The sequence below is a fragment of the Ambystoma mexicanum genome, chromosome 2p, assembly GCF_040938575.1.
Source record: "Ambystoma mexicanum isolate Mex_15411 chromosome 2p, UKY_AmexF1_1, whole genome shotgun sequence".
NCBI lineage: Eukaryota > Metazoa > Chordata > Amphibia > Caudata > Ambystomatidae > Ambystoma > Ambystoma mexicanum.
This window is the reverse complement of record NC_090923.1, coordinates 1,381,921,539-1,381,939,917: the sequence shown is the minus strand read 5'-3', so window position 1 is coordinate 1,381,939,917 and position 18,379 is coordinate 1,381,921,539. Positions and strand designations below refer to the sequence as shown.

At 44.0% G+C, this 18,379-nt stretch overlaps 1 protein-coding gene across 1 annotated transcript in view; it reads right to left on the bottom strand.

The window, feature by feature from the left end:
• KIF9 (kinesin family member 9) overlaps window positions 1-18,379 on the bottom strand; it is a 1,188,236-nt gene that overhangs the window by 1,005,540 nt on the left and 164,317 nt on the right. The window contains exon 4 of the mRNA XM_069645790.1: window positions 13,644-13,750. Coding sequence (XP_069501891.1) covers window positions 13,644-13,750 — 107 coding nt within the window. The remainder of the gene's footprint in view (window positions 1-13,643; window positions 13,751-18,379) is intronic.

Here is an 18,379-nt window from a genome sequence, read left to right as displayed (position 1 = left end):
AAGGCCTGAAGCCCAACTCGTGGTGAGGCCCAAAGTCTTTTTCATTAAATGTCTCCTTTCACTTGGCAAAGTGATTATCTCTCTTCCAAAGGTTTGTTCACAAAACAAAGCAATTGTTAATGTTTTCACAACTCCGTGTTTGGAAAAAGAAAAGTGTTTTCCTTTCAAATACCTAGTGCTTGAGATAACAAAAATGTTCTCCTCCAAACATACATTCTCAAATAAGTGTTCCTTTCTCAACAGGTCAATTGCTTATAAAGACCTCTTCTTCAAAATAAACACTTTCGTCAGGATGTCTTCGACAATCACTTTCTGAAATGCAGCAGTTTATCAAGACAAAGTGATGGAGTCAACATTTCTTTTCCACCACAACCTTTTACCAGAATCACAGTACTTTGAAACACTTCTTCTTCCTGGTCCACTCGCCTGCCGGGACTAACTACAATTGTTCCCGTTCCCGGTTTACTTGCCTGCCTGGATAAAACTCCTGTTAGTCTATTAAAATACCCTACCATAGCATAGACTGTATATTATGTTGGCCGAAAACCAACATCGCCAGAACAGACTCGTCTGCATAACCATAGAGCGTCCATTTTGATTGATACAGAATCTGCCATTTTGCCATTTTGCTTTCTCTTGCTTTTCTGTTTAAACGCTTTGCAAAAATTAATTTAATTCCGTTCTGCTCCAGCACAGAGCGAGGGCACAAGTTACAGATGAGAGACCAGCCCACAAAGAAATGCATTGTTTTCCTCCCTCACGAGTCCTTCAAGGCGAGCAGAGAGGCATTTAATCACCAAGCCAGGTGCTAGCTGGTCTCGCTGAAACTGCAGAAACTGTAGAAATAGACAGTAAGAGGCATGAATTATACTCTCTTTCACGGCCCCACTTGCTGGGCCCCTTTAGATCGAGCTGATCTCTAGCTCACAAATAGAAACTAGAAGATAGCATGTCTTGGAATGTGTCTCTCCTACGAACACAGTTCGCTCACTGAACAAAAGCATTATGTTCTCTGTAACAAAGAATAGTGTCTGCGCCTTCGCAGATTGCAACTGTTTCCAAATGAATGCCTTAGAAGGTGTCATACTCGTCATAATTGTCAATCACCAAACCCTTGTTCAGGAAGATACATTATGGGCGGTTTTGATGTGTCACAACTGATAATATGATGGTCTTTTTGTATATATGTCACTGGTGTAGAATTCTCGCGCTCTTGCGTCTCACGAGGTCTGGGTAACACACTTTGCGAGACGTGAGATCCAGCCGGCCGACTGAGACTATTTGCTTTGCAATAAACCCTAGATTTTGGGAATTGAACCTCGTGTCTGGCGTATCAGTTCGTGTATGGTGATTGTGCCTTGTTTCCATGTGCAAGGGTCTTCAGGGCCCATCAAAAAATGGCACCCGAATAGGGACCCTCCCCCATTTGCTCCATCGTGTACGTTGAAATTTGAAGAAGGTGGAAAAAAAGAACCGAGGACGAGGCCGTCGAGCCGGGATCGAGAGGTTTTCAGGGCGCTCCTGTGAGAGTGGAGACTCCTTTGCAGATCTGTACACAACCGGTCCCTGATCGATGCGCCTGCCCAGAGAGCAAGAAGGCGAGGGTCCCGAAACGCAGCAGATTGAGCCAGATACACAGTCACGACTATCCTTGGTTGCGTCTGTAAACGGACGAATTGCGTCTTGAGAGACGAGCTGATTGATCAGGTGAGTCATGCCCCAATTCTTAAACAGCCCTGATATTGGTTAGGAGTTGCTCTTGCAAGATCAAACGCCCAGGGTAAGTTACGAATAACATCAAACATGCCTGGGAAATTGTCTTCCTGTCTAGTGGGATTTTTCCACTGCGGTAGACAATCCTTGGAAACTAGCCAGGCTGCGCCACCCGTAGGGTCGCCAGCGTTCAAGATGTATGTGAAGTATGGAGTAGGGGCAATAATGTTTAGTGAAATTTGGCATAGGCAAACCAGACACGTAGAAGATTTGCAATGGCCGAAAGATGGTAGTTTTGAGATGCCGCGAATAGAGCATTTGGAATCAGTATTGTTGTGCAAGAAAGCACGCCCTGTGACATTTGACGTCATTAGAGACTGGAGAAAGGAATCTAATCTCTATTTAAGAAGTAGAGAAAAACATGCGCGTAGGCACAAACCAAATGCAGAAAGAGCGCTAGAACAGGAAGAAAAACAATGGGATGAGGATATCAGAAGGGCAGATAGGAGTCTTCAATTAAGTATAGAAAAAATATATCCACAACAACAGTTGCATGCATCAGATGAACTAATCAATAAGATTTTAAATGAAAAAAGGCAAGAACGCCGTAAAAGTAAAATGTACACAATTGCACCAGTGCCCATTGTTCAACATCAAATTCAGCCTGCCGTAAGCCACGCTTCTCGGCCCAAGTTGCCACCCCCCTTCCAGTTGTTCCTTCTGCGCCATCCCCTCCCGAACACGTGATCCCATTTCCCCCTCCACCTACCGAGCTTGAATCAGCAGCTATCAGAGAAGGCAGCGCTGGAGAAGTGGGGCCTGCCCCGAGAGGAAGCACTAGAATAACCCGTAGTGCAGTTAGCAGAGAGAGGAAGAGAGAACTGAAAGAACAGGCAGAAATGTATATTGAAGGAAATGATGAGGGATCAACGCTGGGTTCAATGTATGATTACAAGAAGCTTGGTGAAAAACAGGTACTGTTGGAATGCATGGGATAGTATCTTATGGAAAGATGTAAGCAATTAACTGGTATGGTACTGCCGCAGAAGTTGCAGGATTTGAATGCCTTTTAACGGTTGAGGGAAAGTGATTCAGAAATAAAGGAACACGTGGCCAGGCTATTTGAGTTCATAGATGAACTTGATGAAGTATATTCAGAAATGTTTTCTGTTCTTGGCTTTGGGTACAAAGAGGTAAAAAGAGGGAGACAAGAGTCAGCAACATATGTGCAGCAGCGATTTTTCCCGCAATCAAAACCGGTTAGTGAAGAAATTAAAATATGTACGCGAGAAGCGCTTAGATGGATTATAATGGAGGTGTATGATACATTTGAACTGTATACGATAGAGTTGCAAAGGAAAGTATTGCAAGTAATGGTTGAATATTTGCAAGATAAATATGTTGAGAGAAATGACTGCTGTCCCTCTGAATTGATGACAGTATATAAGAGAGCGTGTTTACCCGAAACTGGGAAGACAGCTCTATCCCTTGATCTAGCTATAGTGCTTAATAAGAGAGAGGAAGGAGGGAGGGCCAGTGCGATATTACCGATGAGAGAAGTCCCTCCCACTTTTGTGCTAAAAACAGAAATCCCTGGTGTCAATGGAGCTGCAGCACAGGTAACGGAAGCACATTACACAGCACAATATGTACACGTCCCTTTTTCTAGACAAGAGGTGAATAATATAAAACAAACGATCCCTGATATAACAAAGAATCCGGCGGGGTTCTATAAAGAAATTGAATCCTATTTGAAATCGTCCATTTTTAATATGAGCGATATTGACCTATTGTTCCCCGTAATTCTCCTAGCAGATAAATGGAAGCAAATCAGGAATGTAGATGATCATGAAAGTGTGGGTGCTACTTGGGAAAATGTTATAAAAGAAGATACGGACAGGACAGCAGGTGAAAAGCCATTGTCAAATATGTTAGCATTACCGGCACGATTAGTACAGAAATGAAAGGTTATAGTATCTGAAAGAAGAATTATATGGGACAAACTAACTGCATGCGTGCAAGGCAAAGATGAATTGGCAACTGACTATTTTAATAGATTTGAAGAAGTGTTTGCAGATTTTAGTGGTCAAGATTTAAGTAGTGAACCTGGGAAAAGACTATTTGCTTACAAATATGTGAGAGGGTTGTTACCGAAAATCCAAAATTTGATAATGACATCTGAAAGTGCGTGGCAAGCAAAATCACAGAGTGAAGTATTACACATGGCACAATACTATGAGAATAGAGTAAATTCAGAGAAAGAGAAAGAGGTGAGGGATAGAGTGAATTTAAAAACGAGAGTGTTACTACAGCAGGTAGCGAATAATAATGGGGCAGAGGAAATGCAACAGGGAGATGGAAATGTTTTTGATACTCAATCAAATACATACTATTCTGGCGACTTTACATCGGATGATGTATTGTTCCGCTAGGACAGCCCAAGACAGGGGTCGGAACCAGTGTCTATTCCCGTTGATCAGAAAGGACCCTACGTAGAAATGAAAGTTGGGAATAAGGACCACACTTTTCTAGTGGACACAGGTGCACAGAAGTGCTCAATAGACCATCACTTGGTTCCAGAGATACCACTGTCAGGGCAAAAGAACATTTCAGTAGGGTTTGCAGGCACCCTAGTAATTAGTCCAGTGTCACATTAGGCCCATTCACTGAGTCTTGCCCGTTCCTTTTGACACAAAATTGCGGCGAGAATCTATTGGGTTTAAATTTGTTGAAACAACTAAGTGTGGTTATTCATTGTGCTCCCGATGGAGTGTTTTTGACGATAGCACCACAAAAAATGCCAGTGTCCCAGTTTTTGTCCAAACCTCTGCCTACAGAGTTAAGTAATGTACCGACTTGCATATGGGCGATGGATGATAACGATGTTGGTTGTCTAAAAATAGAGCCGGTAAAAGTTGTTTTGAAAGGAGGGAGTAAAGTTGCCGCGTATTCCCCAGTCTAAAATTTCGGTGGAAGGTGAGAAAGCATGAAATGCATTGTTTCAGATTTGGTTAAGAGAAATGTGATTGAAGAGATTACTGGTAGCACCTGCAATAGCCCGATTCTCCCAGTTTATAAGAAAGGAGGTAATGAGATACCATATCGTTTCATAATTGATCTACGCGCATTGAATTAAGTAGTTGATCCCCAATTTCCATTGGTCCCAGATGTCACTACCATTTTGACAATGATTCCAGCCTCTGCAACACATTTTAGTGTTGTAGATCTTAAGAATGCATTCTTGAGCATTCCAGTGCATCCAGATAGCAGATTTTTATTTGCTTTCACACTAGGAGGGTGTTCTTTCACATTTACACAAATTCCACAAGGTTACACTGAGAGCCCAAGTATCTATAGCAGAGCATTAAAAGAACAACTAGACATGCTAGAGCTACCAACAGGTTGTGTACTATTGCAGTACATTGATGACTTTTTGATTGCTGCTGACTCAGAAGACATTTGCAAAGAGGGTACCGCCATGTTGCTGACACATTTAGCATTGCATGGACATAAAGCTTCACTGAAAAAAATTCCAGTATTGTCGAAAGGAGATGGCCTATTTGGGCTACCTACTTTCGAAAGAGGGAAGAAGACTGACACCCGAAAGGATAGAGATCATCTCTGGTATGCCTATTCCAAAGACACAGAAAGGAGTCAGAGCCATAATAGGCATGGCTTCATATTGCCGGCAGTGGATACCGAATTTCACTATGATTGTGAAACCAATGGTGGCATTGACAAAAAAGGATGTTGCTTTGCCTTTGCCATGGAGTGAGGAATGTCAGAATGCATTTGATCTGCTCAAAGTTACTTTGTGCTCAGCTCCAGTTTTGGGCACACCAAATTATGAAAAGGATTTTAAATGATTTGTGCATGAGAATGAGGGTTGCGCGCTGGCTGTTTTGACACAGAAACAAGGAGGAAGAAATAGACCATGCGGTTATTTTTCTTCCGCGCTGGATCCTGTAGCATGCGCTTTGCGGCACTGTTTGCGAGCTGTTGCTGCGGCTGCCGCGTGAGTAAAACAAACCGAGGGAATGGTTTTGGGTCACGCCTTGACTTTGATGGTGCCCCACACAGTAGACGTTCTTTTAAACAGAACGCAGATACAACATCTCACCTCAGCTAGATTGACTAGATATGAAATTATCCTATTTGCACCACATATTGAAATTCAGAGATGTTGCGCTTTGAATCCTGCAAATGTTAATGCCCCCTCCCAATGAAGGAATGGCTGAGAATGAATCACCACCTCATGATTGTTTAATGGTTACTGAACGAGAAACGAAAGGGAGAATTGATCTAACAGACACCCCACAGAAAGCGCCAGACTGAGAACTGTTTTGTGATGGTTCCTGTTTTAAATTACCTGAAAGCACATCCACTGCTGCCTATGCCATCACGACACTGAAGAGTATTGTAGAGAGCAAAAGAATTCCATACAATTCAGTGCAGGCTGCAGAGATAATAGCATTGACAAGAGCATGTGAAATTTCTGAAAATCTGAATGTAAACATATATACTGACAGTCAGTACGCATTTGGGGTGGTACACAATTTTGGTCGACTCTGGGCTGAGAGGGGTTTTCTAACATCACATGGAACTAAAATTCAACTGGGCCCTTTTATAGCGCGATTGTTGTCTGCACTCACGTATCCGAAGTGACTGGCAATAATGAAATGCGAGGCGCATAAGAAAATAACATGTAACGTTGGAAAAGGAAACGCATTTGCAGACACAATTGCAAAGCAAACTGCCACTGATTTGCACACGAAAAGGTTGATAGTACAGACAGAAGAAGTGCCCTGCATGATAGAGAATGGGATTGCTAAGTCTAAGAGATGCAGGCGGAATCAACTGCTGACGAAATAAAAGCGTGGGCTGAGGGCTCTGCAGAATTAGACGTAGAAGGTTGCTGGGTGGACAAAGAGAGTAGAAAGTGGATGCTGCCTAACTCCTACGTAACTGCAATGGTCACCATGGCCCACAGCCCCTCTCACATATGTGCAAAGAAAATGATTCAGCATTTGGCTACTGTATGGCAGAACCCACACATTAGAAAAATGCTGAGAGGCTAGTTCAGAATTGTATGACTTGTTTGCAACATAATATTGGAAAAGGAACAACCACTCCCACAGGTAGTTTTACCCCCCGCTCTATGCCTTTTGAAGTGTTCCATTTTGATTTCATAGAAATGGAAAGATGTCAGAATCTTAAATACATCTTGGTGGTAGTCTGTGCATTCAGTAAATGGGTGGAAGCATACCTGCTAAAGGACTGCACAGCAATAGGCACAGCAAAAGTAATGCTAAAAGAATATTTTTCCAGGTTCGGCCTGCCACAGGTCATATGGTCAGATAACGGCCCACATTTTGTTGCTACCGTGATATTACAGATATGTGCAGGCCTTAAGATTGATAAACGATTCCATTCCGCCAGGCACCCGATGAGTGCCGGTCTTCTTGAGTGTCAAAACGGCATTTTAAAGAATAAAATAAGTCAAATCTGTTCAGGGAGTCAATTAAAATGGACAGATGCACTGCCTTTAGCTCTGTCGTGCATGCGCATGTCTGTGCAAGCAAGGACTGGACTCTCCCCATACGAGATCGTAATGGGGAGACCTGCTAATATTTGGTGAGCACCGCAGTCTGAGTGAAGTTGAATATCCTGTGCTTAGTACATACTGTGACATCTTAACGCAGAGGCTCTGTTTGATTCATCAGCAGGTGCAGGAGGCTCTTCCTGTCAGATATACAGAGCCAGGGCATTGTCTGCAGCCAGGCCAGTGGATCCTGGTGAAAAATTTCTAAACGAAATCATCACTTGCACCGAGGTGGCGGGGCCCTTACCAGATACTCTAGGCAACACAGACTGCAGTCCATGTGGATGGTCGTAAGGCGTGGATCCACACCACCCACTCGAAAAGAATTCCATTGCCATTGAAAGAACTGCCTGATCCAGACGACCAGAAAAATAAAATAGCTGCCTCCGACTCAAAAGACACCATTGCCAGTTCTCTGCCACAATTTCTGCCTGAGCCTGAGAGAAAACGTGAGAAGATTTCTAAAAAGGAGAAAGGGCTAAATGTGCCCCAACTTTGTTAGCTGAATCTGAATCACCACAGGCTGACATAAAGCCTGCATCTGGAAGTGCATCTGCACTGTTCATTGATCACCCAGTACCTGGAGCGATAAGGTACAATCTACATTCTCAAAAATTGAAAGTGATCTGATCTTCGTGTTTTTTTTTTTGTTGCCTCTATTCCCATCACGGATGAATTGGGAATCGGAGGCCTAGGGAAGTGGAGCATGGGGGCTGTACCAATCTGGGAGCTCTGGAACGCGGCTTCCCGGTGCTATCTTTGCAAATAAAAATCCATTTGTCGATCACCACATGCGAACAAGCGGGGCGCTTACGGTACAAAGGCAATTGATGTTTGCTCTGGAGTCTTTTGAGCAATGTGCAAAAGCATGATAATCCTGCCACATGTTTAGCAATCCAGGCTGCCGAGAACTGGCCTAAACATTTTGTTAACATTTTCGAACATATTGGTGTTTTAACGAGCGCTGCTGTGAGAAGTATTCACGACGAACATTGTTGGAGAAGAAGAATCACGCACGATGCCCATACTTGCTCTGCCCCCTCCTGCACCAACGCTCATGATGTAATAGATATAGAGACTATAAAGAAATGTAGAAAGAGTTACTGTAAGAAATTAATGCTGATGATTATAACACTTCTGAGTATTCTATGCACCATTATCCCACTATTATGGTATTTGGAGAGCGTGCATCCATTGAGTTCTCTTTTGTCTGCCATGAAAGCATCTGTCACAGACAGTCCAGTCCATGTACTCTCTTATACTCTCCCTTCAATAGAAGAAAGACACAGGGAAGGTTATGGCAATAACACATTGCTTTTAATTATGAATATGACTCACTCAATCTTGAACCAGACTAACTGCTGGGTCTGCAACCATTTACCCCAGCATGGCGGAAAAGGAATAGGTTGGTATGTACAACCATTACCCCTTAATGCAGCATGCTATGCATCACTAAGTGCACTCTTTTATGGAAAGTGGAATAAGAGTGACGCAGGTAAATTAGATAGGACAAACATAGATGAATTTGAGAAAGTGGTAATGGAACCTGTAGGTTGTTCCATATTCAACAGAGCAAGAGTGATAAAACCAGTGGTGGTAAGGCCAGTAACCAGACTGTATGTGCCTTATATAGTCATCTGAAATCACGTTTCACATGAACCCAGTAGGGAACAAAGATGTAGTGCCCCCCTTGTATACAATAAATTACAGTCCTCGCACTGTTCGATTTTGCTTACGAAAGAAAGGTTCCTATTCAGTAGGGACATTCGATGATGCATGAATGTTGCCGTACTCGAGAGAGAGAGAGAGGACGAACCAATATATGTAGGTGACTCTGTCGATTTTGTATGTGGAGAAAAAGCTTATCCCTGGTTACCTAGAAATTGGGGTGGAACATGTTATTTAGGGATCCTCTTCCCCGGGGTATTCCTTTCCAGAGCTTCAGATATATCGGCATGATCAAGATCAAGACCCAGGCGGGATGATGAAGCAGGATTTATTGCGGGAGACATAGCAAAATCATTTATACCATATTGGTGCCAACCCATAAACTCGTACAATATAAGAAGATTGTCAAGAATTTTAGAAAAAACAATAAATGGAGCGACTGATATATTGTATAATATGACCCTAGAAGAGAAGGCAATTAGATTAATGACCCTTCAGAATAGAATGGCTCTTGATATAGTTTTGGCTGACCGTGGAGGTGTCTGTAAATCGTATGGTCAGCGTGCTGCGTATTTGTAAGTGACTCCTCCCCTACGATTTTTGAGGCAATAAAGAAGTTACACATTCTGAGCTCTGACCTTCATCCCCCAACAGGTGGTTGGGAGCTGAATATAAGCTCCTGGTTTTGGGAGTTACAACGCTCATGGGGATGGAAACTGGTTGCGATTTTAGCAACGGTACTCAGAATCTTCCTAACATGTTGTTGTTGCATACACTGCCTGCCAATTATTTGCACTGAAATAAGTGATGAATGCATACACGTGATGGCAGAAAAAAGAACTCCCAAAGTGGATACGAATGCAAATAACGAAACACAAACTATGAAAGAGTTTATGTCCATTAATATTGATGATGACGATTACAGTAGTATGCATAGTTCAGAATTAGATACTTGGTTGATGCGTTTGGCTTACGGCCAAGAGGAGGGTTTGTTAGTCTAGAAAAAATACCCTACCATAGCAAAGACGGTATATTATGTTGTCCGAAAACCAAGCGCATCATATGCCCAACATCGCCAGAACAGACTCGTCTGCATAACCATATAGCGTCTATTTTTAATTGATCCAGATCCCCAATTTTGCCATTTTGCTTTCTCTTGCTTTTCTGTTCAAATGCTTTGCAAAAATGAATTTAATTCTGTTCTGCTCCAGCACAGAGCGAGGCCACAAGTTACATATGAGAGACCAGCCTAGACAGAAATACATTGTTTTCCTCCCTCACGAGTCCTTGAAGGCGAGCAGAGAGGCATTTAATCACCAAGCCAGGTGCCAGTTGGTCTCGCTGAAACTGCAGAAACTGTAGAAATAGACAGTTAGAGGCATGAATTATACTCTCTTTCACGGCCCCACTTGCTGGGCCCCTTTAGATCGAGCTGATCTCTAGCTCACAAATAGAAACTAGAAGATAGCATGTTTTGGAATGTGTATCTCCTACGAACATATTTCGCTCACTGTACAAGAGCATTATGTTCTCTGTAACAAAGAATAGTGTCTGCACCTTCGCAGATTGCAACTGTTACCAAATAAATGTCTTAGAAGGTGTCCTACTCGTCATAATTGTCAATCACCGAACCCTCGTTCAGGAAGATACATTATGGTTTTGATGTGTCACAAGCTGATAATATGATGGTCTTTTTGTATATATGTCACTTTTGTAGCATGCTCGCGCTCTTGCGTCTCACGAGGTCTGGGTAACACACATTGCGAGACGTGAGATCCAGTCGGCTGACTGAGACTATTTGCTTTGCAATAAAGCCTAGATTTTGGGAATTGAACCTTGTGTCTGACGTATCAGTCTGTGTATGATGATTGTGCCTTGTTTCCATGTGCGAGGGTCTTCAGGGCCCGTCACTCCTACTACTACAATTTTGTACTATGTGGTTATGCTTGTTCCAAATTCTCCACACAAGAATCATAAATGAGGAGATTTGAACCAATAACTGCTTCTCTTGATATTCTTTTAACTTTCATCAAAAAGGCTTACATCTTTTCAAAATTCATGTTCCACAAAAGGATAATTGTTATCTTGCTTGTCTTTTGGCAATGTAGGTTACAGTTCTCTCCCCTTTGGTCTCTAATACAAGGAGGGCTTTGTTCCTGCTGCCTTTGTTTTCTGGTGGTACGGCCTTTGTTTTCTGGTGGTACAGCCTCTTGGCTGCTTGCAATGGGGATTACATTCGTCTCCCACTTGACATCTCTTTCTGGGAGAGTTGTACCTAATTCACTTTGGTATTACTTTTCTGCTTATTTGACAATATGGGTTATAATAATCTCCTAATTGGTATCCCTGTTCAGGAGAGTTATGCCCTATTTGTCTGTATATCAGCCTCCTTTGACTTTAGCAGTGCGGATTACAATGTTCCCCTATTTGGAATCCCACATTAGGAGAGTTGCACCCAGTTTGCCTTAATTCAATTATTCAGTATTCAAAATAATTCTCATCACCTAGCGTTCTCCTTCAGTGCGCCACGGGGTCACCTGTTTCAGGCCAACTCACAGGAATGCCTTGGCGCCCCCTTCTGACTCACTGGTGTTGCCTCTTCTCTCTTCACGACCTCTTCTGCTTCTGATAGCTCCTCTTGGTCTGCCGCCTTGTGCGCCAACTTTCTCTGGAGCTCTAGCAGCTCTGCACACTCTCAGGTGTGAATGTAGCACCGGAGCAGTTCACAGTGTGTCAGGAGCGTCTCTCCCACACAGCTTGGCTTGCTTCCGTACTGCTTCCAGCTGCGCGTCCCCTGAATGGCCACATTGTCCCGAACTCTGGCCCATATACTACATGGTGTTCGGCTGCCTTCATAACACCATCAACTTTTTCTTCTTCCTGCTGCGGCTTCTCCCGCTGCTTCTTCTTTCACACCTGAAAGGCCTTGAAGTTTGTAAAGGTCCCGCTCAGCTGTTCTATATGAAAACAACTAGACAGCTAATACCATTTTGTTAACTCTGAGCTCTTCTTCCTCGTCTATGGGACTCGACAATAATATTCTTGCATGTTTTATTCTTAGTTAATCCCATCTGATTGGGTAGCTTAGAGTGTTCTGATTTAGGGGAGGTTAGTAAAGGAATTGGTGTTTTTCCTTTTAGGTTTGGACCTTGATATGAGGCAGAATCATAACATATAGAAGATGTGATGTTAACTTCCTGATCTCTGAGTGTACCATTTTCATGTTCATAAAAAGAGTCTTTAGGTTTGGTACTTTGGGTAATTCCAGGAGAGGGAATCATACAGTGAAAACATGCCATTAGATAGTTAGGCATTATGGAAAACTCATCCTCAGAAGAGGATGAATACCGCGTCTCTCCTAACGGAGTCACCACTTCCCCTTGACAGCTGTCTCCTCCTATGTGATCCTCCCTCATGATAACACCCCCAGGGTTTAAGATTAGCTAGCAGTTGCCTTCCCCTGGCCACATGGGAGGAGACATTTGCTGGTGTTTAGTAATTACTCTGCAGTATTCATCACAATACCCTCTAATTTACTATAACACATAGTGATATGGGGGACTAGTGGGACCTGAATGGGGGATGTGATGGGTGGGAGCACCAAAGGGGTAAATGGATACTGAGTTCTCCCAGGGCCATCCTCACCGGTCCCATGAAGAATTTCCCTCCCCATGAAATCCATCCGCTGAGTACCACTCCCAGTGGAAATATCGGGTAGCAACCTCATCCCTCTGGCCCCATGGGAAGGTGCTTCCCACATGCAAGCAGTGACGACACCCTAGGATTCGTCACAGTGTACTACATGAAGGTGGGCAAAGTAAAAGCATCTTTGAATTTGATGCAGTTTCCCCACTTGTGCTCCTTGGCTTTGTGCTGACAGGAATTGAACACAGCATAAGTTTTTTTTAAAGTGGAGTGAGTGGGAGACTGCAGTAGAAATAAATCTGGTGGGATTCTGAAGTCTATGTGGGTTCGCTGCATGAGAGTTATACGGAGGTCAGGTTTGCGGTGTGAGTGATGTAGAAAAAGCTGGGTCTTGCTGATGTTTGGTGTCAGATATGGATGTTGAAGGAGTTTAAATCCTTTGCTACATGGTTCCCTTCGGTCTTAGAGTTCAGTTCTGAGAAGGGGACATTGATTAAAAACGTTTCCACTCCAGCAAAACATGTAGTACTTCTCTTTGGGGGCAGGGAGACCACATTGTTTTAGCTCCCTAGGTGTAGAGTGGTGTCCCTAAAAAGTAGAATGTCATTGAATGGAAACATGTTAAGTCCCTCTGCCTTAGGCCAGGGACAAAGTATGATTTACCAGGGGACCCACCCAATACCAGCCATAGGCGCATCGTCCACTAATTCCGGGAGGCACCCATCCCGCCTGGTTATCCCACTAGATGTCCCCACAGTTAGGCAAGGGACTTTGCCACACTGCCCACAGAATATAGACAAGTGATCCTGGATTTTAAATTGTCCTAAGTTCGATACTTACCCATAGTTGTACCAACGATTAGTGTCCCAAACGTTGCATAGTATATAAGTACTTACGACTCTACATTTGGTTGCATTAGAAGATTTTACAAGCCACTAGATCAATTCATCATGCTGGCCTAGTCTCTAAAATGGAAGAAGTATGTGGTTTCTTTTCCAAGCAAAGAATGCGGTACCTGCTGTAAAGTGCGAGGGATGATTCCACGTTGCTTGTAATTCTCGGTTGCTCCTGTCATGGTGAAGGTTTTACCAGCTCCTGTCTGCCCGTAACACATGATAGTCCCTAGAAACATGCAAAAGAGTCATCGGTCAATCCCATGCTTAGCACGATGTTAAAACATTTTTGAAGCACAAAGAGTATTTACAAGCTCCCAATCATCCCATAAATGAAAAGAAACAGATTGAGGATGTTTGGGTGGTTGGTTTCCTGCCTTTAGGAATCTGGTGACTTACTGGTACATGGCATAGTCAAAGTTTAGATTTGTCTTTGTATAATGACCTTCCAGATGAGTTGTTCACTTTTGGTTAGACTAAGAGAACACAAGAACAATTACAGAAGAGGCTTTCTATCTAAAGGAACTGCATTTCATCACTTCACTGAAATGGGATTGCGCTAACTTCTTTACTTTTAGTTATCTGCAGGTTTATTTATGGGTTTAATAGTTACAAGTGAAACAAGCTGTTGAAATCCCACACCATGATGCAGTTCGACTCCTAGGGTTTTGTTATGAGTGTGGTGGTAACAGTGACAACATGCAATATTTCAAATAACAATAATCTAAAAAATGTGACCTAATTATGAATTTGGAGTGCATGTGATATTTACTGTTTTGGTACATATAATGTATGGCATGGGGCTGTGGCAAATCTAGACTAGAGGGCCTCATCACGAGTTGGGCTGTAGCCCTTAAATGCAGCGGTAATGGTATTACCGCTGCATTTAAGGAATGACCTAATCACGAGTTGGGCGCTAAATGTGCTGTTTTACCTCCAGCATTTTTCTGGAGGGGAAAATCCCATTTAGCAACCTGTTTCAAGTGGTATTACCGCCAGCTGTATTAGCCCACAGTAATAGCACCGAAAATGCCCCATTGGATCCAATAGACTCAATGGGGAATGGGGATTTACCGTTAACACCCAACCCGTGACCCGGCAGTAATACAGCCGGACCAGTGGGTGCTAAGACTATTATAGACGGGCGGTATTACAGCCGGGATACAGCCCAACTTGTGATGAGGCCCTTTGTGTCCCTTCACTTCAGAGGGAGCCACCCCCTTTGAGGCTAAGGATGTGGGCCTGCAAAGCAAGACCAACCCTAGGGGTCTGGGCAAGTGGGACCTCACTGGGAGTGACTCCCCCCTCGGGCACAAGAACTCCCAATCTGCTAAGGAACTCCCAGTCCAGAGTACACTGTCTGCCTACATGGGAGTTGGAAAGACTGTTAATTCTGTTTTAATCCACCAAAAAGTGACATTTCATCAATCTCCTTTGCTTCAGGTAATGCCGGATCCCACCTGAACTCCACAGTCAAAGAGAAACAACATAGTCCTTTTGTTTGTGAGGACGTACATAAAAAGACAAGAAACCTTGAATGGAAGAAATAGAATCCTACGCAGGAGAAAGCCTCTGGCGGGAAGACGTCCTGGATTGGGGGAGCCATGCTAGACTGTGGAGCTGATGGTAGCTTGGAAAGCAAGCTAATTACTAGCAAGACGCTGGAAGGCGTCCCTACTGACCGAGAATCAAGGGCAGTAGAGAGAAGAACAAGTTACTTACCCTGGTAACGTTCTTTCGACTGGATGATTCTCCCACGTATTCCTCATCTTATGATATCTTTGTTTCCAGCTTCAACTGCTTTGGAAATTGTTTCTCTTTCAGCAGAGGGCGCTGTGCGTCGAGACGGTCGACTCAATGTCCCTCAAGTGCTTCCATCTCGGCTAACGTGGAGAAAAAATACCACGCACAGTGGCCGTTGGCTTCAGTTCTGTTTTTCCGCCACCCATATGCAGAACTACCGCCCTTGATAAGTGCCTTTAATTTATCAGACCTTAAAAGAGTGCAAGGTCTAAAGCTTGGAAATTGTACATTGGGGTAGGTTGTGGGGGCGATGAGGAATATGTGTAGGAACATACAGTCGAAAGAATGTTACCACAGGTAAGCAACTTGTTCTTCGAATGGATTATGTCCTCCTACTTATTCCTCATCTTATGATAGACTCCCAAAGCAGTATTAGGTTCTTTTGGAGGAGGGAGTAAGAATTTGAGAGTTAATGTTTGTCAAGAATGAAGCATAGAACTGCCTTCCCAAATCTTCCCTCATTGTTAGAGGTGTCCAAACAATAATGATTTGTAAACTATGGATGGTGGACCAGGTAGCTGCCTCGCAGATATCCTTTATCAGAACTCCCCTATGAAGGGCAGAGGAAGTTGCCATGCTCCTAGTGGAATGAGCCCTTAAGCCTTCTGGGGGAACTTTCCCAGCTAGCCTGTAACACCCCGAAATAGCCAGTATGATCCATCTGGATAGAGTTTGTTTGGTGACTGACAGACCTAGTTTGTGTCCTGTATAACCAATGAAAAGTTGGTTGTGTTGTCGCAACTTTGCCATTCTTGAAACATAAAAGCTTAGGGCTCTCCTTGGATGGAGTCTATGAAATCTTTCCTTTTCCTTGCCAGGATGAGGTGGAGGATAGGATGCTGGAAGCACAATTGTCTGTGCTAAATGGTAATCCAATAGAATCTTTGGTAGAAAAGAGGGTTTGACCTTAAGGACAACCTTATATTTGTAAAAGGTGGTAAACGGAGGTTTAGAGGATAATGCCTGCAACTCACTCACCCTGTGGGCTCATGTTATCGCTATTAACACAATAGTTTAGAAAGTTAGCAACCTTAAAGGGCAGGAATGGAGCAGCTCGAAAGGAGCGCATGTCGAACACTTTAAAACCAAATTAAGGTCCCAAGTTGGGATTTAGAAAGGTGTAGGAGGAAACACATTGTGAGTTCTTTAAGAAATTGAGTTATTAAGGGTATTTTGAAATACAATGCCTCTTCTGAGGTGTGCTTGAATATGCAAAGCGCTGCTAGATAACCCTTGATTGTTCCAATCTGGTGCCCCAGATTTGCCAGATGTAGTAGAAACGGGAGCTAATAGCGTTAACGTTGGAGTCGGGAGCATGTTCACGCCAGGTTGCGATGCAGCCCTAATACCACTGCACGACCCGGCAGTAACGTTATTTTCCGACTGGCGGAACTTGTGCCGAATTACTGCCAAACTTGTGATGAGGCCATCTGATAATCAATATCTCAATATCACTTCTCGTTCCTGGAAATCAAGCAATTCAACAATTCTTCTTGATTCATAACAATGTCTTTGTCAGGATGGTTTCTTGTTTCCACAGTTCATCAAACACAATAGTGTACTTGACACTTTATGTGCTTCACAACCTTCAACCACAATATAGTGCTTCAGGGTCTTCTTCCTGGTCTACTAAACTGCCAGGACTACCACTAACAATCCCTGTCCTGGTATACTCCCTTGCCAGGACAAAAACTCCTAACGCAACTCCAAGTACTCTGTGGTAAGGTTTGCTTCACACTTTTAGAAAAAGTCCTAGACTTTCAACAACATCAAGAATCACAACTTCATCTGTGAAGACACAATACACATTGGTGCTGTTAATCCACTGATTCAATTGCCACGGGCAATGTAGGTTGTTTTCCTCTCCTGTGTGCCTCTTACAAGGAAGTTTTCTCTCTTGCCACTTCTTATCTCTCACTTTCACATCAAACAACGGCTGACAATGGCCCTCATTACGACCCTGGCGGAAATCGAAAAACGATGGCGGAAATGCAATACCGCCATCGAATAGCGCTCGGTGCGACTATGACCCGTCACCGCAAAGTACGATGCCATTAGCGACACCGTAGTGAACGCCAACGCTAACTGCACCAAGCACGCGCGCGCGCGCCATGCCAAACCGCAAACACCACCATGGTGCAACGGTACGCCAATTCCGACCCTAGCGGACATGTACCTAACGCCATCAGGCATGGCGGAATGGACCATTCCGCCATGGCGAGAAGTACGGCATCGCGAATCAACCGTAAACGGCCCCACTGAGTGCCTGTACACCGCTCCCTGCCCACAAAGTACAACTCCCCGTAGGTGCAATGAAGCCACAATGCAACCATTGAAATGTACAAGTCACCCATGCATGCCAACGAACAAAAGAAACACAACAGGGGCCAATGGGAGCTGCAGGGCACAGATGGCACGAATACACAAGCCATCCCAATGGACATGACCACAGTCCCCCACCAAGAAACGCACGCAAACACAGGCACCTGTGACCAGCAATATACCGAAAACCACATCATTCAACCAGTCCACCTGGCTGACCGGCATCTGTTACACAAAACCCAATCCCCCGCCCCTGAGCATGACAACATTCAAACTGGCATATTGGCAGCCCCCATCCCTGACCTCACTGGGCTTCGTAGGCAAACGCGCACAGCACAGTACCACGCAACTAAACCCCGAAGCTGGAACCCAATGCAGATCTCCTCACAATACATCGCCCCCCAAATAGGCATATGCCACATCACTTGCAAAGAAAAACGCTACACGGGCCAAATCAGAATAGACATTTATGCACATCAAAATCACCAAGCACATACAGCCATCAGGCCATGAAATCCAAAACACCAACCACCATTGTGGGCTGCTTCCGCAAGAAACGACCAGCCACTACCTGTGTGTCGCCCTGTTCCCCCATGGTACACAGAGCCACATTCACGTACGAAAAGGCAACATGGAAGCGCACAGAACCGCAGGGCCGTCCCAATGGGGAGGCACTAGTCCAGCTGAAAGGCCGAAATGTTGCTCCGAGCCACCAGTACTGCGTAAGGGCATG